Source organism: Cucumis sativus, chromosome 6 (assembly GCF_000004075.3).
Source record: "Cucumis sativus cultivar 9930 chromosome 6, Cucumber_9930_V3, whole genome shotgun sequence".
In the NCBI taxonomy this organism is placed as follows: domain Eukaryota; kingdom Viridiplantae; phylum Streptophyta; class Magnoliopsida; order Cucurbitales; family Cucurbitaceae; genus Cucumis; species Cucumis sativus.
Window position 1 is genome coordinate 10773610 of NC_026660.2, and position 21464 is coordinate 10795073.

The 21464-nt window shown below is 34.5% G+C and overlaps 3 protein-coding genes and 1 long non-coding RNA gene across 5 annotated transcripts in view; 3 read left to right on the top strand and 1 right to left on the bottom strand.

Annotated features, from left to right (window-relative positions):
* Positions 1 to 2132: 2132 nt before the first annotated feature.
* On the top strand, positions 2133 to 6630 carry LOC101207262 (serine/threonine-protein kinase D6PKL2). The gene is made up of 2 exons (XM_004145745.3): positions 2133 to 2894; positions 5446 to 6630. The coding sequence occupies exons 1-2, from the start codon at positions 2341 to 2343 to the stop codon at positions 6245 to 6247; spliced, it is 1356 nt and encodes a 451-aa protein (XP_004145793.1). The 5' UTR covers positions 2133 to 2340; the 3' UTR covers positions 6248 to 6630.
* A 147-nt stretch (positions 6631 to 6777) lies between these two features.
* LOC116404605 lies at positions 6778 to 7794 on the top strand. Its single transcript, XR_004217550.1, has 2 exons — positions 6778 to 7047; positions 7279 to 7794. It is a non-coding gene; the product is annotated as an uncharacterized LOC116404605 (long non-coding RNA).
* A 1319-nt stretch (positions 7795 to 9113) lies between these two features.
* Positions 9114 to 10270, bottom strand: LOC101207758 (60S acidic ribosomal protein P2B). Its single transcript, XM_004145747.3, has 4 exons — positions 10153 to 10270; positions 9966 to 10055; positions 9462 to 9694; positions 9114 to 9350 (listed from the first exon to the last, which is right to left on the bottom strand). The coding sequence occupies exons 2-4, from the start codon at positions 10051 to 10053 to the stop codon at positions 9324 to 9326; spliced, it is 348 nt and encodes a 115-aa protein (XP_004145795.1). The 5' UTR covers positions 10054 to 10055; positions 10153 to 10270; the 3' UTR covers positions 9114 to 9323.
* Positions 10271 to 10381: 111 nt separating this feature from the next.
* LOC101208568 (DNA polymerase epsilon catalytic subunit A) overlaps positions 10382 to 21464 on the top strand; it is a 33818-nt gene continuing 22735 nt past the window's right edge. Inside the window, exons 1-15 of one of the 2 annotated variants that reach the window (XM_004145751.3) lie at positions 10382 to 10688; positions 11757 to 11822; positions 11902 to 11961; positions 12061 to 12156; positions 13624 to 13784; positions 15398 to 15486; positions 15579 to 15796; positions 16398 to 16484; positions 16710 to 16844; positions 17229 to 17351; positions 17897 to 17980; positions 19500 to 19664; positions 19766 to 19942; positions 20126 to 20239; positions 20517 to 20621. In XM_004145751.3, the coding sequence (XP_004145799.1) occupies positions 10527 to 10688; positions 11757 to 11822; positions 11902 to 11961; positions 12061 to 12156; positions 13624 to 13784; positions 15398 to 15486; positions 15579 to 15796; positions 16398 to 16484; positions 16710 to 16844; positions 17229 to 17351; positions 17897 to 17980; positions 19500 to 19664; positions 19766 to 19942; positions 20126 to 20239; positions 20517 to 20621 (1842 nt within the window). In that variant the 5' untranslated portion in view covers positions 10382 to 10526. Of the gene's footprint in view, positions 10689 to 11756; positions 11823 to 11901; positions 11962 to 12060; positions 12157 to 13623; positions 13785 to 15397; positions 15487 to 15578; positions 15797 to 16397; positions 16485 to 16516; positions 16536 to 16709; positions 16845 to 17228; positions 17352 to 17896; positions 17981 to 19499; positions 19665 to 19765; positions 19943 to 20125; positions 20240 to 20516; positions 20622 to 21464 lie in introns of those variants that run through there. The other variant, XM_031886652.1, reaches the window with a different exon arrangement.

Sequence of the window (21464 nt, forward strand, 5' to 3'; positions counted from 1 at the left end):
AGCAAAACGTCACATCTTATTTGTAATAATAGAGTACGATAGATTATTATATGGATCAAACTGAGACAATAGCCTATTCGTAGAACAAAAGTACAATTTTGCTACATTCATCTAGGAAATCAACTAGCTCCGACAAAATCATGAGGCCTTGTAGTGTAATTTTTTTAAATATAAACGAGAAAAGAGAGTTTGAACCATGAACCACTTGGTCTTCAACGTACACTAATGTTAATTGAAATAAGTTCATTTTTACCCCAAATGTTTTAGACTTAGTAAAAAAGAGTGTAATGTGATTGTTTTAAATGAAAAAATTATTGAAAACATTTTCAAATATAGTAAAATGTTACTCTATGATAAACAATGATATTTACCATATTACCCGTAACTAATAAAGTATAAACTTTAATGAACCCTTTGCCCTAAAAACAAAGTACCAACTCCATTGTTGACCATATACACCCCTAAATTAGTTAGTAAACCATAGTGGAATTTTTTTAATGTTTATTTAAACCTATTGTTCAATAAAATATAATTGAATCTTTTTAGGGAAAATAATTTAAGCTATCTTCTAAACAAGTAAACAATCTAATAAATAATACAAAAGTTAAATATTGTTAAAGATTAAAGTCTATGTAAAGACGAAGAAGATGCGTGATAAAACTCCAACTATACTAAGATAAAATTATAACCTTTTATTAAATTATTGTGATCTATTGTATATTATTGAAAATTCATATCATATGGCGTTACTTAATGTTGTAGGGTAGCCATTATTGTTATCTATATCTAAAAAGCATACTCTATCAACATCTATATTTATACAATGTATAAAATATGTCATAGAGTGGATGAGCTTTTTTATTTTCTAACTATTTTTAAAAGAAAACTTTCTTTTTTTGGTTTTAGAAAAATGCTATTCACAGTGATGTGATTGCTATAACTAAACCCAATGTTTTATATTATCAATAATTTTGGTAAAGCTTCTCTTTAAATTATCGTATTATAAAACGAAAGAAAAAAGTTTTAAATTGTTCTTTATAGAACATAATAATTAATAAATAAATCAATTTTGATCTATTTATCAAATAGATATAAATCAACTTTGATTTTTGAATTCAAATGCAAAATTCTTAATTATTTTTATCTCTCTGATTTATTTATTTATTTGCTATTATTATTAAGAATAATAAGTTAGTTTGAAAGATTTATGCATAAATGGGCGATTCTCATTAAATGTGTGAGAATAACCTATAAATACTCAACCTCTATAATTAAATGAGAGATTGAAAAGAAAAAAAAAAATCCTATATTTTATTTTATTGTTTATAACGATCTTTTATATTTGTATAAGTTATTTTCTTATTTATTACACCGACGATAATCTTAACTAATTGAGATGGTTGGAGGTTCAAAACTCTTCTCTCACATTTTTTCTAAACTTTAATGGGTCAAGAGGAAAAAGAGAAATGGTTTGTAATTATGAATGTTTAATTTGAGTTTAAATCATAAATCGATTTGGACTATTTTTCATCTTTGCATTTTTTTTATATCATTTATTGGTATCCTTCATCATTTTTTTCATGGAAGAAAATCATTTTAATTATTTTTGTCAACAGTATGGTTGAAATAGGATTCATCTAGTTGGTAGGAAAAAAATAAAATAAATACCAGATCTATCCTACTGTTGAAATAAGAAAATTGCATCAGATGATAAAAATATTTAAAAATTTATAGTTCATAAAATCTATTTTTTTTTTTTGCATATTGCTAATATGGAAAAATGAGTGATATTAGGACTATAAGATAGTTATCGACTTTTAAATTTGTCATGAGTTATATTATCACAGTCTTTTTTACTATTTTTCTAAGTACTCATTTGAAATAAATACTAATTTTTAATATAATTGAGGTATTTTTTCAAAAATAATTAAAGATAAATATTTTATAAATATTATATTTTTTACTATCACTCTAATTTATTTTCTTTCCAAAGATATATGGAAATATATATGTTATTATATATATATATATATTAAATAGATCCGTAGAGTACAAATACATTTTTTTAATTTTTAATTTAGGAAACTTTGAGCGTAATTTACGAATAGTCCCCGAAGATACGGCACGTATGATTGGAGATGTCTAATGAACCCGGTCCAACATGGCACCCAAATTTAGGCAAATTGGGCCCTTCCAAAATGGGCCCCCACTGGGCCCAATTAGCCCATTGACCCGGCCCAGGTTTTCCTCCTTCAAAAATCACTCCCTTGCCCCTCTCCTGGCTCCTCAAGCGCATTCTCGTCTTCCTCTCCTTCTCCTTCTCCTTCTTCCTCTTCTCCAATGGAGTCATCTCCAGACGACATCGCCGACGACCTGCAGAGCCTCAGCTTCAACTCAACTAACACCAACCGCAGCACCAGCTCCGGCTCCGAGACTACTCTCACCGCCTCCTCTTCCTCCCTTAACATCCCTTCCATTCTCAGTAAACCTCACGCGCCTTCCTCCGACCCTTGCTGGTCCGCTGTGAACCGGATCCGATCCGAATCTTCGTTTCGCCAACTCGCCTTCTCCGACCTTAAGTTCTTCCACCGCCTCGGCTCAGGTGACATTGGCTCCGTCTACCTCTCCGGTCTCAAGTCTGCTGGAACTGACGGATGCTTGTTTGCAGCGAAGGTAATGGATAAGAAGGAACTGGCGAGTCGGAGTAAAGAAGGAAGAGCGAGGACTGAGAGGGAGATTTTGGAGTCTCTGGACCATCCATTTCTACCAACGCTTTATGCTAGTATCGACTCACCGAAGTGGCTCTGTCTCTTGACTGAGTTTTGTCCCGGCGGCGACCTCCATGTTCTCCGGCAACGGCAACCTAACAAACGATTCCATGAACTCGCCGTGAGGTGCGTACAATAGCAAATCAATGAATCATCATCATCATCATCATTCATCTCTTTAGTTCCGATTCCAATTTCATTATATTATAATTGCACGCACAAAGTACATTATACAAATTACAACTCCAGAGAGTGAGCTTTTCTCTTTTTTTTTTTGAAATAAATTATTTTGAAATAATGGGATTGGGTAATCGGGTTGGGCTCTAGTGTGGGCGAGTGTAGAGTAAGAGGGGAAGATGCATGCTCAGGAAAAGTGACGATACGAGGGAAGGGGCCCACATTCTGACATGACCGGTATGAGGGTCAGAGGTGGGGCCAGCAGGTTGGTCACTGTCGTTTGAGGGATTTGAGAGGAATATGATGTTACTGTGGAAGTGTTGGCACTGGATTATCTTTAGCTTCGTTAATGGAAGAAGGGTAGATAGGACAGTTAATTTTGAGAGAAACTGGGACTGTTTATGAGTGCTGTCTTGGACTTTGTGATTAGATGAGGCAAGGTCCACGTGAGCCCGAGAATCGATGTCTCTCACCTCTCCAATAGGATCCAAATTAGAAGGTCAATGTTCGTTTTCTCTGCTGACTTCTTGGTTTTTTTTTTTTTTATAAAAAAAATTAATTAATAATTTTACTGCCAACGGTGTTTTGAGAATTTTGTTCCAAGTGGAGCAACCACGAAAGCTCAAGTCACTGGGTCGACTAGAAATGTCATCTTAAGGTGCTGTTTGTGAGTTGTTATTAAAAACTTGTTTTAGAAGGAAGCATCTGAGAAATCAAGTTAGGTCTTTTTTTCTCAATTAATTTTTATGAAGGATCCATACGATAAGAGTATTCAAAATTGTTTTTATATTGGTTATTTGAGACAAACTTGTACGTACAAAATTTTTATCCTTCATGACAAGTCGTGGTTTTGATAATATTCTAAAAATAAATTTAGGATAATGTATGTATAAGTATTTATTGAACTTTTAAAATGCTTTTTTGATGGGTTGTTTTTAGTAATTTTGTACATAAAACAACTTATGACTTGGAGTTAGATTTGTTTAGTTGGGATCAATAGTGAAAATAGTTAATAAGTTATGAAATTGATGTTTTTAGTTGAAGGACCCATAAATTTCTTGATCTAAACAAGAAATGAAGTTATTACTCTTCTCCCCTCGACTCTTATTCCTTAGTCCGAATATGTCTTTATAGTTTACCTTCGCTTTGTTGAAGGGAAAAAAAGTGACCGATTTAACTATTTTAGTTAGTTTGTACTTTGACCATGTCGGTTTGGATGGCGTTGTGTGTAAGAAGTATATGAGGGTCCCCATCGCATTAATTCTTTGTTAATTGACAATTTATTCTCACTGGAAACAAAGGCAACTACCCCTAAAGTCTCCATTGGTGGAGAAAAGCCAGCTCATATTGAATTATATCCATCTATTATTATGCCATACCAGCTGGTTAGATAAACTCCTACTAAAATTTCATTTAGTTCATGGCAAGGCGTCATAATTTTTATGCAAGGTCCCATAAGTTTTTGCAGATTGTCTTAATTTATTATAGAAAAAGTTTGCCACCATACTAGCAAGTAAAGTAAATGAACCAAAATAAATAAATCAGAGAAAAAGTAATGGTAAGTATGCTTGTTAATGTTTGTCCATTTATTACTATTGCCCACAGAATAGTTTTCTCTCTCTATCTCTCTTCCCCTCTGTTACTTCAACAATTAGTTTTGCTTTATTTATTACTTTTTTGTGGGGTGAGGACAGTGATGATGTAGGGTCCAAGACAGGCACTATATAAATACATACATTAGAAGTTCATATGGCCAAAATATCAAACTGGCATACAAACAATTCTAGTGGTTGCTCTTTAGCATCAGTGAGGGGCTCACATGTCCTTTCTTCAAGATTTTGAAATCTCGAAAGGAATTAGAGTTCCAAATCACCTAGTTCTGCGTGCTTAAGTTGGATTTGTGGGATTATTTTACCAACCATAATAATTACCCAGGACAGCCCTTCTGTTTCAAATCTCAGACGGCCAATCCCTCATCGTCCATCTCACGTTTGATCAAATCTTTAAAATGTTGTAATAAGTTAATAACCATGTGATATGCAAGAATCCAAGGCTTCCCATGTTACAATAATAATGGGGAGGGTTCTCTTTCGGATGATTTAAAATGTGAAAGCACATTATTTTTTAATATCCTTATTGTGTGACAACTTTAACTAGCCAGGCTGAGGAGACGAGACATAGATACAATAAAAAGGAAATTTTTTTGGAGCCACTCCACATAACACCATCTATTTAGCTATGTGGTCGGCCCACAAGCTAAAAGCCTAAAAAGTCTACAGACACTTCGTTATTTCTCTCTTGTTCTTTTGCTATTTTTGTTCTGTATATAGGGCCAATAGAAATAGCCATTTCCCCAGACATGCTTGGGTTTGATGTTTTGTTTCTCTCTTTTCTCTCTCTCGCTCCCTCCTGTCTGCTTTTGACTTTGTGTCAAGTCTCCGTCACACTGTAGTTTATTATTTCGTATAGTTTTGATTGACATTTGTTGTTTGGTTTGTAGATTCTATGCATCGGAGATAGTGGTCGCTATCGAATACCTTCACATGATGGGGATTGTTTACCGTGATCTGAAGCCGGAAAATGTGCTGGTACGATCGGACGGCCATATCATGCTCACTGATTTTGATCTCTCTTTGAAGTGCGAGGAATCAACAGCGACCCCACAGGTTATCAATGCTAAAAATCCGATGAATGGCACCGCCCCGTTAAAGGACTATCAAATTGATGCCCCTCCTTTCACATCATCCTCTTGCATACTTCCAAACTGTATAGTCCCCGCCGTGTCATGTTTCAACCCAAAACGCAAGCGAAAGAAGAAGTCTGGACATCGCAATGGACCCGAGTTTGTGGCTGAACCAGTTGACGTCCGGTCAATGTCATTTGTCGGCACCCACGAGTACTTGGCACCGGAGATTGTCTCAGGTGAGGGCCATGGAAGCGCAGTGGACTGGTGGACCTTGGGGGTGTTTGTGTTTGAGTTGTTTTATGGAGTGACACCTTTTAGAGGCATGGACAATGAACTTACCTTGGCCAATATAGTTGCTAGAGCCCTTGAGTTCCCTAAAGAACCAGCAGTGCCAACAGCAGCTAAGGACCTCATCTCTCAGTTGTTGATCAAAGACCCGGCGAGACGGTTGGGATCAACGACAGGGTCATCGGCGATCAAGCACCATTCATTTTTTCAAGGGGTAAATTGGGCATTATTGAGATGTACGTCGCCACCATTTATTCCTCCACCTTTTAGTAGAGAGAAAATTGCATCAGATGAAAGCTGCACAGAAGCCCCAGTGGACTATTATTAGTGGCTAAAGTAAGCAAGATTGGTTTTATTATGGGATTAGTTATTTTCAGCCAGCAACGGTCGCACAATTTTCCACAGCCTATTTTGCGAGCACATGGCCTTTGTAAATCTTAATGTGCATATATTAATAAAGCACACTTCATTGAAATATAGTTTTAAGCTATGACCTAGAGAGAGACAACGTCAACCATATTAGCTAGCTGGTTGAGATTTTAGAGTTATATTTATAATAGTTGTACTAGATCTCGTGCCTTGTTTAGATTCTAATCCAAAAGTTAACTCAACGAGTAAAATATAAAATATCTTATCATGCAGTGGTAAGAAAAATGCCTTGAATTTGATGCATTTGATTGATCCAATAAACCCTCTTTAATAGTTGGTGAACTTGGTTACATGAAACAATATTTTCAGGAACGAAAATTATCTCTACAAACCAACATTTCTGTCCTTTTGACAAAGTTATGAATGTACAGTTGGTCTCGTCTCCCCATCAAACGGGTTTCTAAACTTGTATTGATCTGGCTGGTACGTACCGAAGCATGTTCTTTTGAACTTTGTCTACTGTCATTTTATACTATCACTATTTCATAATATCTCACATTTTGATATGATGTTGATTCTTCTTGTGTCTCTTCGCCTAGCAGAAGCCGCCTCTTATCTGTGCTTCCCATGGTGCACTAGCGTCCATTCCCTGTCTTGGTGTCCTCAGAGATAAGTACATAAGGCATACATCTGATCTTCTGTTGAGGGCTTGCAATAGCAAAGTAGCTGGCGATAGCTGATAGGTCATGGACGAAATAGGTATTATCTAATTTTTGTGTTTATCCACATGGCTTGTTTTGTTTAGAAGAAAAATGTGGGGTTGTGGACACAAACACGCAATTGTTTCTGAGCAGTTGTTTTCCTGTAGTTTTGCAATGCTTTTGCTTTGATTATTATTCTTTGTTTTTACCTTTTTGGTTTATTCAATATGTCTGTTTCCCATTGTTTCAATTAGTTGCATGTCTCTCACTTTTCCTAATCTGCATGCAGCCTCTCTCATTTTCATGTCTGAAAGCAAGAGAGATCATTTGGCAATTCTGCTAAAAGTTTTCTCCACCCAACTTTAAACAATATCATCACATGGAAATGAAGAGCAAAAAAGGTACAAAACTTGGACAGATCTTCGAGGAGACTGGGTAGATGTAGAATCTTGGATTTGTCAACAGTCTCTCACTCTTTCTTCGAACTCTCTTTATGTTCTAGAAATGAAATGGAGACATGCAGACACGTTTTGCGCCAAAAGCCATATAATTTTCATCCCAATAATTGAAAGGTGCTATCCAAATGAAACGATTCGTGGCCTCATTTGTTTGGCTTTGGAGTCTTGATGGCAAAGAGGAGAATATTTCGTTAATTAGATTCAAAATATTTGAACATACATCAACATTTTAAACAAATTACAAATACTGTCAATGTCCATCAATGATCAAAATCTATGCTAGACCATAAGAACCTATCAACAATAGACCAATGTTGCTATATACTAAATTCGAAAATGTTGCTATATACATCTACATTTTTTTAAGAAGGTTGCTATATACCTAATTATTAACACTAAAATTACAAATTATATAATTATTATATTTTCATTATATTTTCATGCTATCACAATATGATTTTTTTTATACAAAATCTATTTTGTGTCACATGTACATGATTTTAGAAATAGAATGATACATGATTTTAGAAATAGAATGAACCACTACGAAAATAAATTAATAATTTGAACAAGAAGAATATGATTAAGAGTTGTGTGTCAACAGCTACAAATACAGAGTCGTTGGCCGAATGAAGGTAGAAGCTAAAAATCTGTTTGATAACGTTCTGTTCTTATTTTATTTAATTATAGTTTTTGCATTTTTTAAAATTGCTAATTGACTCATCGACAAGGAAGACATGTTTGAAACCATTCTTGTTTTATATTACTTTTTTGTTCTCTTTCATCACATGGGCCCTAAAATCCTATAGACTTGTAATTTGTGTAGCCGAGTATTTCTGTTAGTTTTCACAAAGTGTTTGACATCGTATAGTTCTCATCGGTATCTATAATTTGTAGCGTTCTTCTTCCATTGTAAGCTTTTAGAAAGTGTTTGAACTACAATATACTTCCATTGGCCCGAACTCTAAAAAATTAGCTTACACTAATCAGAAAATCCATCCGGGATTGAGTTGATGAGTTATAACTTCTATGGATCCAGGACCATATGTAGAAGCCAGACAGTTTGAAAACTAGAAACATCATCTAGTAAGGAAGTTAGAATTGCTCTAGGGTTTGAACACCACTATAACTAACTTAAGGAATTGGAAATTCGTTATCACTAACATTTTGATGCAAATAGCCCATAAATTATCAGTCTCCTTAATAAGAAACAAGCTTTAGTATAAGGGAAATATTGGGAATGATTGTTCAGCCCCTAGAAAACCATAAATTTGATACTATGATTTGAGAATGTCAATTTAATTCTTTACAACCAAATATTTAATTTATTTTCTTTACCATATAAATTTAATTTGATAAAGGACTCAATTGAATTTGATAACATTCTTTAAAAGGAATCAGAACTAAATCCTAAACATAAGCTGTAGGCATTAAATTCTAACCTTCTGAACCAAATTGATAAATCGGGTTTCTTGGGAGACTTAAAAATACATTATACAAGCTAAAGTTCATATGAACATCAACGGATACTCTAATGTAAAAGCATGAAAATTTACTATCTAATTGTAAGCAAACTGCAGATTCACAAATAATAAAACAAAGTGAAACAACAAAACAATCAGTGATGCAAATTAGCATAAGCCAAAAAAAATCATGAACAAGGAGATAAGAAACAGTGGAGATTATAAATCACACAGGTAGTCAAATGACAGTAATTACTGAAATATTGAAGTTGAACAAATGAACTTTCATCTATCAAAATTTTTGAGTTCCAAAACAAGTCAAAAAGGAAAACCCCTACCAAGCTACCAAAGCCCGGAAACTTGAACGAAAATCAACTAAAAAAACTAACTGATAACGACACCAAATAAGTTGCTTAGTCAAAGAGGCTGAAACCCATATCCTGCAGAAAATGGAACATAAAATTTAGGTAACATAGAAATCATAGAGCAAATCATTCACAGATTGGAACAAATCAAAGCAAATCAAAATGGGTAAAAGCTTAAACACTTACATCGTCTGATTCTTCTTTCTCCTCGACCTTCTCTTCTTTCTTCTGCTCGGCTGGGGCTGCTGCTGCACCACCACCAGTGGCACCGCCAGCAGCGGCGGAGACGGCGATTGCACCGCCACCAGACGGCACTGATGCCAACTTCTCCCGTCCGGAGGCTATCAACTCTGTGATATCCTTTCCTTTCACTTCCGCTAAGAGCAAGGTGATCCTCTCTTCATCTATCTCAGCCCCAACTGTACATAAAAATTAAAAACCCCACCTTAATGCAAATTCAGTAACACTGCCCATCATTTCATGTCAGACATTTAAGATTTTCACTTAATTTACAGCTCCTCCCTAACTAAACCACGAACAAAATGCAGTCTAACCTAGACTTTCGAATCGAACCAAGCACAATCATTTCAAATCCTATAGCATCAAATCTATCTACGAAAGCAATAAAACAACCCGTGGAGAAGCAAATCAATTTATGATTAAAAGAAAAATAGTTTGCAATATAAGAACCTGAATTAAGAATAGACTTCACATCATCGGCTCCGGGGCTGGTGTTGCCACCGAGAACGGCCAACAAATATGCAGCGACCACCTTCATTTCTGATTAAACAACATCAAATATTAAACACCAGCAATGTAAAGAACTTACACAGCAAAAATCAATGGAAAAAACCAAGATTGGGAGATGAAGGAATACTTGAGAAAGTTCGGAACAGAAGCCGCAATGAAGAGTGAGAGATATCGGAGCCGTCAGTCAAAGAGTGGAAGCAAAAATAGAACGGATGGAACTATTTATAATTAGGGTTAAGTTATCGGGCCTTTTAGTGGGCCGAAAACGGTGTATGGGCCTTATACGGGCCTGTCTAAACGAGGAGGGCATTTTCATCGTAAGAATAATAAAAAGGTGTATAATTGCGCGGGAAAATCATCTATGGCGAAGGGACAGTGTCGCGGCATTTCTACTTGGAAGCACAGTTTCTGAAAACTCTCTCTCGCCATTTCTCTTTTTCGTCTCCTGTTTATCGGAAGAATTTTTTTTTTGGTGTTGGTTGGTGACCGGCAATTTATATAATGAGCGGCGAAAGCCGGCGGCGAGGCCGTGCCGAAAAGAGTAGTAGGTCGAAGAAGCAGAGGGTAATTCGGTCAGCTGAGGAGGAGATTGAATCAAAGCTTGGATTTGATCTCTTCTCTGAAGGTGATAAAAGGCTTGGATGGTTGCTTACTTTCGCTCCTGTAAGTGAATATTGTAGAGTCTGGTTGCTATTGTAGTTTCTTTTTGCGTTTTCTGTTTCTTTCCACCATGAAATTTTTTGAATTGGATGATTTTGGCTAAAGTAAGGATAATTTAGGAAGTGGAATTTTTGTCTTGAGTTTGAAGTATAATTTGGCGTTGCTTTCTTTCAACTACTTTTTTTTTTCTTGGAGAAAGAAATTTAGTGTCCGAAGAGAGGACAAGAAAAATATAAAGCTATATGATGCACCAATTACCCAATTACGAAATCAACCGTAATATGGTGAGCTGTTAAGAAATAGTTCTAGAGTTTTAGTGGCGGAGCCTTGGAGTATAAGTGAACTTATTAGAGTTTCTTCTAATAATTGTTATTATTTATATTTGTGAATGTCCTGGGTCAACTTTCGTTCACTTCAACTATTCTCCTAGGACAATTGTTTAGGCTTCTTCAGATAGGAGCCATAATTACACACTTTGGTGCCTAAACTCTGTTGATTCTTATGATCTCACAAGACAATGTTAGCTTGTCTCTTAACATATTTTATTTCCGATATACAGGTTGATCTTGCAATTTTAAATTTTCAATAAACGATGTTGGAAAAGCCATCATGAGTTGACCTGTTAGTAAAAAGGAGGTAGTATAAAGGAGTTGGCCTAGTGATTAAAAGGGAGACATTGTCTCAATAACTAATTAAGAGGGTCACCTACCTAGGAATTAATTTCCTATGAGTTTATTTGAAACCCACACTCAAATGTTGTAGGGTCAGATGGGTTGTCCTATTAGATTAGTCAAGGTGGGTCCAAATGTTGGACTCACTTTTTAGTTTGACAAGACAATGCCTATATTGTTTATCGTAAGATTGAAGAACAAGAAAAAATTGCCAAATGTTTTTGTTCTATCTTTTGTATTTTCTTTGTGATCCTTGTTTCACATTTTGTATTCCACAATTTGTATTTACTGAAATTAAAAAGTTAAACTTTGTATTGCGATTCATTGTTTACTCATATACAGTTCAGTCTATGGTATGAACAGATTAAAAATTCATTAATTCTTTATTGTAAATTTGCAGTCATCTTTGGAGGATCAGGATACTGGAAAGGTCTATAGTTGTATTGATCTTTATTTTGTGACACAGGTAAAATGGCATAACATACCTGTTTTAGATTGTATATAACGTAGAAATTTACAGTGTATCTTTTTTGAGTTTGGTACAGGATGGGAGCAGTTTCAAGTCAAAATATAAATTTCGTCCTTATTTCTATGCAGCCACAAAGGTATATGACAGCATATAATTAGCATGCTGTTTGTTTCATCTTCTTCTATCAATTTTGTTGTGAAATGTTTATGTCATTAAATTGGTGCATACGCCGTAGGATAAAATGGAAACTGACGTGGAGGCATATTTGAGACGCCGTTATGAAGGTCGGATAGCTGATATTGAGATTTTACAAAAAGAAGACCTTGATCTTGTAAGTTTTCTCATGGATGTACTTACTTTGTTTGCCTGCTTTAGTTAGGCCTTTAATTTTCATTCTTAAATGGTGCTAAAAAATAAATTGTATTTTAGCTTTGAGGTGGGGAGCGTATCAACATGAATGTAAGAAACTACCAATTCCAATCATTTGTGCCTTGTATTATTTTGTGAAAATATTATTTACATGTAAAACAAGGACAAGAACTGTGTTCTAGAGTTTAGTTGCTTGTGGAAGCCATCATAAGTACAGGAACATTTTGCAAGTGTACCCCATCCAAAAGTTAGAATGCTGTTTGTATCGAACACTGCTCCATTCCAGTTGGTTTCTCTTTGTCAGATGTTCGAATGAATTTCTTTACTTAAAATAGAAGCATTTATTTTAAGAAGAGGAAACTTTGGATCATCTATTTCTACACTCTCTTTACTAAAAAAGCTTGGAACACTTTGTTTAGGATTTTTGACTTGGAGCTTTGTCTTCCTAGTAAGATTGATAGCTGGATGATTGAAGGACTCAACATTAGAGGTTATAGCCCAAAAGGAAACATCTTATGGAAATGTGCGGCTCGATCCCTTTTGTGGTGCATTTGGAAAGAAAGGAATAGTAGAATTTTTGAAGATAGATATAATTCTTTTGATTCTTTTTGGACTGTGTTGCAACACACAACTTCTTGGTGGAGTACGAATTACACCAAACACTTTTGTAATTATAGCCTTTCAATGATTTTCAACAATTGGAAGACTATCATTTCTTAGTTCCTTAGCTTCTTCCGGGAAGGGCCTTCTTGTCCCTTGTCCTTAGGTTGTTCTGTTTTGTTATATAAATATACTTGTTTCTTATCAAGAAAAAAAAAAAAAAAAATAGAAGCATTTACTTAACTAGTAAATTTTTAACCAATAAGTTTGAATATTTCATTAAGGAAAAATCTGGTTTGGCTTATAATAGTATGCATTTGAGGTGTAAACTATTTTAGTTCGAGAAGTAAATAGTAAACACTAAAGCAAAAAAAAAAAAAAAAATGATGAATGTAAATAGTAAAAACCGTAACAAATAGTAAATGTGGTAAGAAATGATGGGTTTTGAAACAATGTTTACTGTAGCTAATTGAGGATTTTTAAGTAGTATTTAACGTAGCAAGATGTGATGCTATTATAGTCTTGAATAATCCTTGATCCAAATGCCCTCCAAGAGATATCTCTGGGAAAACCTGGCTTTTGAATCACAATTCAGCAAGTAAAGCTTTAACGAACTTGGCATGCTGATGGAATGAGAAAGAAAATGGGTTGGCAACTCCCTTTATACACATCTTTTTCCAAGACTTTAGATGCAGCCAATTGCTTGAACAAAGATTTAACTGAATATTTTATGGTTAACTTTTTTGCTCTCTTTGCTTTACCTTGCTTGATATCCATCCATATCCATCTATTTCCTACTTCTGATATATCATTGTTTACCTATTTGCAGAAGAATCATCTTTCAGGATTGCGCAAGACATATTTGAAACTATCATTTGACACTGTTCAAGAATTGATGAACGTGAAGAGTGAACTAGTGCATGTTGTTGAAAACAACTGGGCAAAGTCTGATGCTGCAGAAGCATATGATTCTATTTTATTTGGTAAAAGGTGAATCATAGAGGTTTAAGTTTAATATGCATTGTATTTGTTTCCATGGCCTTGGTATCGTAGTTTGGTTTCAGACAACATTATCTAAATATGAGTAACTGTGGTTTATGCTATTGTCCCTAGAAAAATCGAACATTGAAATGCTAGTTACTGAGAGAAAAAAAAAAGATAGAACACAAGACTGTTTAAAAAAAACCAAGCCCACAAAGCACCCTACTGAAGAAAGGAGATCAAGAAAGTAAAATGTTTCTCAAAGAATAATTATAGTCATAGAAGCCCAAAGGGAAATCTGGATTTTCCCGAGGCCTAAATATCATTAAGGTTCCTTTTCACTTCTTAAAATTTTTGTAGATTCTCTCACCCCACAAAACCCCATAACGGAGCACACACTCACAAACCACAAGAAATGTCCCTTCTCTTGAAAAAGGTGGATGGAGAAGGAATCTCCTATCGAAGTACATTCTCTGAGGAGTCAACATATAATCAAACCTTTGGAAGAAACGATCCCACACTGTTCTTGCAAATTCACACCTCCAAAACAAGTGATTCATATTTTCTTCTATCGGAAGGCAGAGGATACAACAGAAAGGACCAACTAATGAAGGCAATGTTCTTGATATCCGATCCAAAGTATTCACCTGACCAAGTATAACTTGACTACAAACAAACTAAACTTTTTTTGGAACCTTAATCATACAATCAAAGACATTCTCTAGTGGGAGAGAGATAACATGTGGTGAAAGTAGGATTCACAAGAGAAGCCTTCTAAAGGGTGAAGACTCCAATAGCAAACCTTCTTTCTCCCAAGCCCAAAAACAAATTCTCCTATCAAATATAGGAGAGAGAAAACCTCCGTTGCTCTGTCTTTATTGTTATTCTAGCTGGTCGTTTTGGTTGTGTATTTGTTTCACAATTTTTGAATTTTGTATTTTTTTTTATATATTTTTTCTTTTTTGATAATTTTCATCACCTTTGGGAGTTTGTATACTCTGAGCATCTATTCCTTTCCATTATATAAATGAATAGTTGTTTTTTGTTTGATAAAAGTAGCAACATATAATTTAAAATATTTTTGCATGTAGACAATCTAGGAATTTGGATGCTCGTGACCTCATTAGGAAAATAATGTAGGAGAAATTGATATTTGAATTCTATTATACCTATCCAATGCTAGATATTTTCCAAACAAGAGCCCCTTTCGGATATAAATGTTTGTTGTAGCATACAAATCTTACTCTCTGTTTTTTTTTTTCCATTTTAAATTGTTCTCATCAAGGCATGTAATTGACAATCGGTTAGGTACCCAATTGCAAGATAACACAAAGATAAAAATATCTTGCAATATTTAGAGATATTACAATAGAATACTAGTTTTCTTTGAGAGGGCTATTTCCCTCCCAAGTTCTATTACAGACAATGCCAACAAAAGGATCTCCCTCCCACAAACCCCAACTCCCTTTATTTATAACAACTCAGCCCTACCTAATTACTACCATGCACTTACTAATATCCTATTACGATTCCCAAGATATACCTTATTAGTTCCCTTACACAATCATTACAAAGTTCAATTTTATTTGCATATCTTGGACTAATTTGTCTCTTGATTACAGGGAACAAAAGCCACAAGATTTTCTAGAATGCATTATTGATCTTCGAGAGTATGACGTTCCTTATCATGTCCGCTTTGCTATTGATCATGGTGATTTCTCATTTTATTTAGTTCGATAAGTATTAATACATCTCTAAAGTGATTTCTTCATTTTCTGCTTTTGACACAAATCGATTTGACAGATTTACGCTGTGGACAATGGTACGATGTTAGTGTTTCAAGTACTGGTGTTACATTGGAGAAGAGAAAAGATCTTCTGCAACGTGCTGAAGTTCACATATGTGCATTTGATATTGAAACCACAAAGCTACCATTGAAATTCCCAGATGCTGAATATGATATGATAATGATGATTTCCTATATGGTTGATGGAAATGGGTACTTGATTATCAATAGAGAGGTATTGTGTGTAATATCATCCTGACTCCTATGCTGTGGGGAGGATGATAAACTCTTGAAGGCAATTTGTTCAATGCATTTTACTTATAACCAATTTGGCTTGATTATGCTCATTTTTTTTTGTTATTTGTATAATACTCACTTTAGTTCGACGGATCTACCAATTGGTTTAGCTCTCAGTTAAAACTCATGCAAAATCCTGGCTGATGTAATTTTCATGATTCTAGAAGTGTGGGTACCTTAAATAATGATGGATTGACATGATGTCCATTTTAGAAATAATCCTGCATTGATAACTTATATAAAATTGGTTTTCCCTATTGCTTGAGGACTAAATGACCAGAATGGCTTATTGGCATGTAAATGTTGTGTTTTCTCTGTAGTTCTGTTAATTATTTTGAGATTTTACCACACACTTCGATTGTTATCGTTAATCTACTAGAGATCTACAAGTTATAAAATCATTTATTTTTCGTGTATCTATTAAGGTTCATTAAGGAAAATTAAAATGAAGGTTCTACTAGTTAGTTAATTTTGCTGATATTTACTTTAATTTTGCTTTCGTATTCAAAACAATAATCATGGTGATTTCTTACCCACAGTGTGTTGGAGAAGATATTGAGAATTTGGAGTACACTCCAAAACCAGAATTTGAAGGGTTCTTTAAAGTCACCAACGTGAAAAATGAGGTCAAGATTCTGTTTCCATCAATAGTGCACTATGATGCACATCTACTTTAAGTTAGTCAGACTCTATCGTTACATTTTCAACAAAAAAAGTTAGTTGGACTCTATTTGGAATGACTTTTTGAGTGATTGATAGTATTTTTAACGCTCTATAATTAGAAAGTCATTTCAAACAGGCCCTTGGTTTGATATTTGTTTATTTGAATTCTTTTTTGCTCCCTATTGCAGTTAGAGCTTCTCAAACTGTGGTTTTCCCATATGCGAGAGGTGAAACCTGGAATTTATGTCACTTACAATGGTGATTTTTTTGACTGGCCATTCATTGAAACCAGAGCAGCTTATCATGGCTTTAAGATGAGTGATGTATGTCTGTTATTTTTATTAAATTCCACCTTCATTGTAAAATGACTGTGCTATTCAATTATGTCCTCAAGGAGAATGCTTTGTAGTCTGTATTGCACTTTTTGAGAAAGTTTTCAAAGATATAACTTCATTTGTACAGTTCTGGATATACTTGGAAACTCCAAGTGTTGCCCATTATTTTCTGTACTTTTTGATATGAGGAATGCTTGCATGTTTTTATTCCAGAAATTTGGAGTTAAAACTCTTTATATATGTTTCGAGTGCACATTGAACTTTCATGCTTATATGAGTGTTAAATTATTTTACGATTTATTATTTTGCTCAAAACATTGGGACATAAATTTTCCTAAAGATTTTCTTTTCCCTTTCACTTTGAGTTTGTAGGAAGTAGGATTTCAATGTGACAAGAATCAGGGGGAATGCCGTTCAAAATTTGCTTGTCATTTGGATTGCTTTGCTTGGGTAAAGCGTGATAGTTATCTACCTCAGGGTAGCCATGGTTTGAAGGTACAGAATTTAGATCAGTATTTCTTTGCTCATTTCAACTAGATCGTGAATTAATGGTTAATCATGGGTTGGGGGAATATTACTTTCTTAGGAAGTGGTTCCATAGAGCTGCATGGATTATGTCATCTACCCATCACTTTAAGACCTGCATGACTATAACATAGAACCTCCTTCTTTTCTCTTCTTTTCCCTATTTCACCCCCAATATCCTTCTATGGGTGTTGCTTGAATTACCAAGAAGTCAATAACATGAAAAGTGAGAATGTCAATACTGAAGTTCTCCTAGACTTTTCGTTTATGTTCGTACTGTATTAATGATTCAAATAGACGTATGAAAGAGTAAGCACAGAGAATAAAGAAAAAGAAAGTCTACCCAGATGCTGAGGTTGTGTTGTTTTAAAGGTAATTAGGTTCCATCAACCTCAGCAAATGTGAAAATAAAAAATATAATTCTCTGCTAACAATACAGTTACAGCAAGAGGGTCCCTTATGTTTCTACTATATGCAATTTCATTTAGATATTTATCGTTTGAATCTTATGGCAGGCTGTCACAAAAGCTAAATTGGGTTATGATCCTCTTGAAGTGAATCCTGAGGATATGGTGCGGTTTGCAATGGAAAAGCCTCAGGTAGAAAACATGAGTTGTTTTCTGTTGTAATTATAATGTAATTAAGTCATCATGGTTCTGATATTGTGGTGGCTTCCTGTGCACAGAAAGAAAAAAGAAATGTGACTAAGTCCTGGATATTTAAATTGATACATAAAAATAACGCAAAATAGTCAAGGACTTTAACAATTGCTATCATAATGTGTTAGGCAATTGATTTAAGTTGTTCTTGTTCAAATTATTAGGTTTCTTTTCTAGGCCCGTTTGTATTCTTGAACTTTTTGCTATGAAATCTTGCTTTCTCATGCAGGGGCTAATGAATGCATGTTCAATTCTAGTTCAAAGTGGGTATTTGACAACTAGTATGGTGGTTTTGTTTTGGCTATTGTTGCGTGGGTGATTTCCACTTTCAAATTAAATTGTTGTTATGTGGGTGAGCTTTGATTGTTCACACCAATTGAAACTATAATATAGTATTGTAAGCAAGGAAAGAAACAGACAGACCTCATTTGAGAAATTTGAACATCCATCCCTGAACAGTATAACACCCTGATAGACTGAAACTTAATTTGAAGATTATTAATCATATCAGAGTTTCATATTCTCTTTCTGTGGATAAGAAACAGATATATTCAAGGAACAAAAGATAACAGCCTAAGGGCAAGAGATAAGAGGGCCCTCTCCAAGAAAAACTAAAGAATAAGGGCATTCCAATTGTTGAAAATCATAGAAAGGATGTAATTACAAAAGTGCTTGGTGTAATTCCTACTCCACCAAGAAGCTGTGTGTTGAAACACAATCCAAAAGAATCAAAAGAGTTATAGTTTTCTTAAAAAATTATGCTATTCCTCCCTTTCCAAATGCACCACAAAGAGGAACGGGTAGCACATCTCCGCATAATGTTACCCTTTGGACTAAAAATTCTGCTATTGAGCCCTTCAAGCATCCAGTTTAAAGATTTTGAACAACGTATTCCAAGCTTTCCTAGTAAAGATACAATGCAAAAATTAATGGTCCAATGTCTCCTTGTCTTTGAGACAAAGGCAGCACATCGAGGACTAAGCGCGGTGTACTGGAATTTTTTTTTTAAGTTTCTCATGAGTATTCAAACTTCTATAGGCAAGTGACCATAAGAAGAACTTTACCTCTTTCGGAATTTTAGTCTTCTGTTTAAAGAGTTCCATATCCTTTTAAGTACATTTCTGAATAGTGAATACATGTAACAGTTGACATGAGAAGATTACTTCTTGCATTTATCACTAAAAATGTAAATTCCTCCTGGGAGTTTTATACTTTTGAGAACTTTTTGATGTTTTGACTTCTGGAAGGTCTAGAGTTGGACTTTCTTCAAGGCTGTCATTTGTCTCATATTTGGCTAGCCAATCTCTCATGTTATGTAATTACATTTTCGTATCTATCAACTCTACTTGGTAATGTTTGCTTATTTCCTAGAAGTTGGACTCTTGTGAGTTGGGAATTAAAATCTTTCTTTGTGTCTTCCTAATGGCCGTTTCCTTTGTCACTGAAAATGTTCTTGCAGATGATGGCTTCCTATTCTGTTTCAGATGCTGTTGCTACATACTACTTGTACATGACCTACGTTCATCCTTTCATATTTTCTTTAGCAACTATTATTCCAATGTCACCAGATGAGGTGTTGCGCAAGGGAAGTGGGACACTTTGTGAAATGCTTCTAATGGTTCAGGTTGGCTTATCTTTTCACAGATATGCTTGTTCATCCTTTCTTTTCAAACCAATGATTCACTTTTATCTTCATTTTCTTTGGTAATTTTATATTTGCTGCAGGCTTACAAGGCTAATGTCGTGTGTCCTAACAAACATCAATCAGATCCAGAGAAGTTCTACAGCAACCGGCTTCTTGAAAGTGAGACTTACATTGGTGGTCACGTAGAATGCCTCGAGAGTGGTGTATTTAGATCTGATCTTCCTACCAGTTTTAGGCTTGATCCATCTGCTTATGATGTATGCCACAGACATGCATCCCAACAAAGTTCTCACTTTTATTAATAAAGATACTTGTTTCCTTTTAAAAAGAAAAAACAAAACTAAGTTTCCTTGTTTATATATTTCCCTTACTCTTGAAAGTATTTAATTGACAATGGCGTTCCAAGATCATTCATTACATTGTTTTTCTATACTTTTCAGCAATTGATAAACAATTTGGATAGAGATCTGCAATATGCCATACAAGTAGAAGGAAAGATGGAATTGGAGTCGGTGTCAAATTATAGCGATGTGAAGAATGCTATCATGGAAAAGGTGGCAATAACTTCTTTCTGATACCTTGGTTTATTTTATTGTATTACAAAATTTTTAATGATTTTGTATATGCTAATCTAAACGTGATTATCATTATTGTTGGTTAATGATTAACAGCAGCATTGGAGTTTTCTTTTTTGGTAAATGCAACCTTGAAATTTTCTTTTGGAAATGTTGCCTAGAACACTTTCTATCAATGCGATTTCGTCAACATATCCAAAGATGCCATTTTTGACCATGCTGTTTTTTCTGTCTCCCTCTACTATCTGAAACACAGCTCATTAGATTGCGGGACGAGCCTGTACGCGAAGAGGGCCCTCTGATATATCACCTTGATGTGGCGGCGATGTATCCTAATATTATTTTAACAAATAGACTTCAGGTGTGTTAAAAAAAATCTTTTCCTTTTGGTTAAGGCATACCACATATATCTAATCTTAAAGGAGAACTACAAATTATACTTATTTAATCTCTGTTTTGAACTAAGTCTCTTTAGTTTGTATTTCACAAGTGTAGCAGTAATGGAGTTTTTGTTTTCAAATTTTGCAAAAAAGAGGATCATATTTTCAAAGCATAAGTGCAAATCTCTGGTCACTTCCTTTTTTTTTTTTATCTTTAGACTCGTGTGATATTTAGAGTATTTTTCTTTATTTGGGTGTTCTGTTTCCTTTTCTAAGAGTTTGTATCATTAAACATTTCTTTTACAAGAAACAAACTTTTCATTGATATTGTGGAAGGACAAATGCTCAAAAGATCCTAGTTTGTATCATTAAATGTTTTTCTGTCTTTCAATATAACAATGAAAATTTTGATTCTTGTTCAGAAAGAAAAACTGTAAGCCTGTTTAATCTATTTCTTGAAAATTTCAACTTGCTGACTAGTGACTACTTCCATATTTTCAACACTTCTGCAAGCATTATGTAATTCTTGAGGTTATTGCTAGAAAGTTTGAGACCTTGTGTTTGATTATGTTGGGTAGCATTGTTTCATGAAAAGGGAATATTTGTTCTTAATTTTCTTTGTCAAATTATCTAGACTATATTAACTATTACAAGCTCTTAAAAGTAAATTATCTTTTAAGGAGCACATATAATGACATGACTCCTTGCTCAATTCCCGCTGACATGATTACTTGTTTGACCAACATAGTTACTTTTAATCAAATATACTAGGCGTTAGTTCCATACTCTGATGGCTGTGACAACTTATTTTTGTTTACTCCCAG

Bases quoted from the DNA above. Each gene is read 5' to 3' on its own strand.
- LOC101207262 (XM_004145745.3), top strand. From the start codon at position 2,341: ATGGAGTCATCTCCAGACGACATCGCCGACGACCTGCAGAGCCTCAGC. The intron at 2,895-5,445 runs GTGCGTACAATA...TTTGGTTTGTAG, and splicing joins TTCCATGAACTCGCCGTGAG to ATTCTATGCATCGGAGATAG.
- LOC101207758 (XM_004145747.3), bottom strand. From the start codon at position 10,053: ATGAAGGTGGTCGCTGCATATTTGTTGGCCGTTCTCGGTGGCAACACC. The intron at 9,695-9,965 runs GTTCTTATATTG...TTTTATGTACAG, and splicing joins GAAGTCTATTCTTAATTCAG to TTGGGGCTGAGATAGATGAA. The intron at 9,351-9,461 runs GTAAGTGTTTAA...CATTTTCTGCAG, and splicing joins AGAAAGAAGAATCAGACGAT to GATATGGGTTTCAGCCTCTT.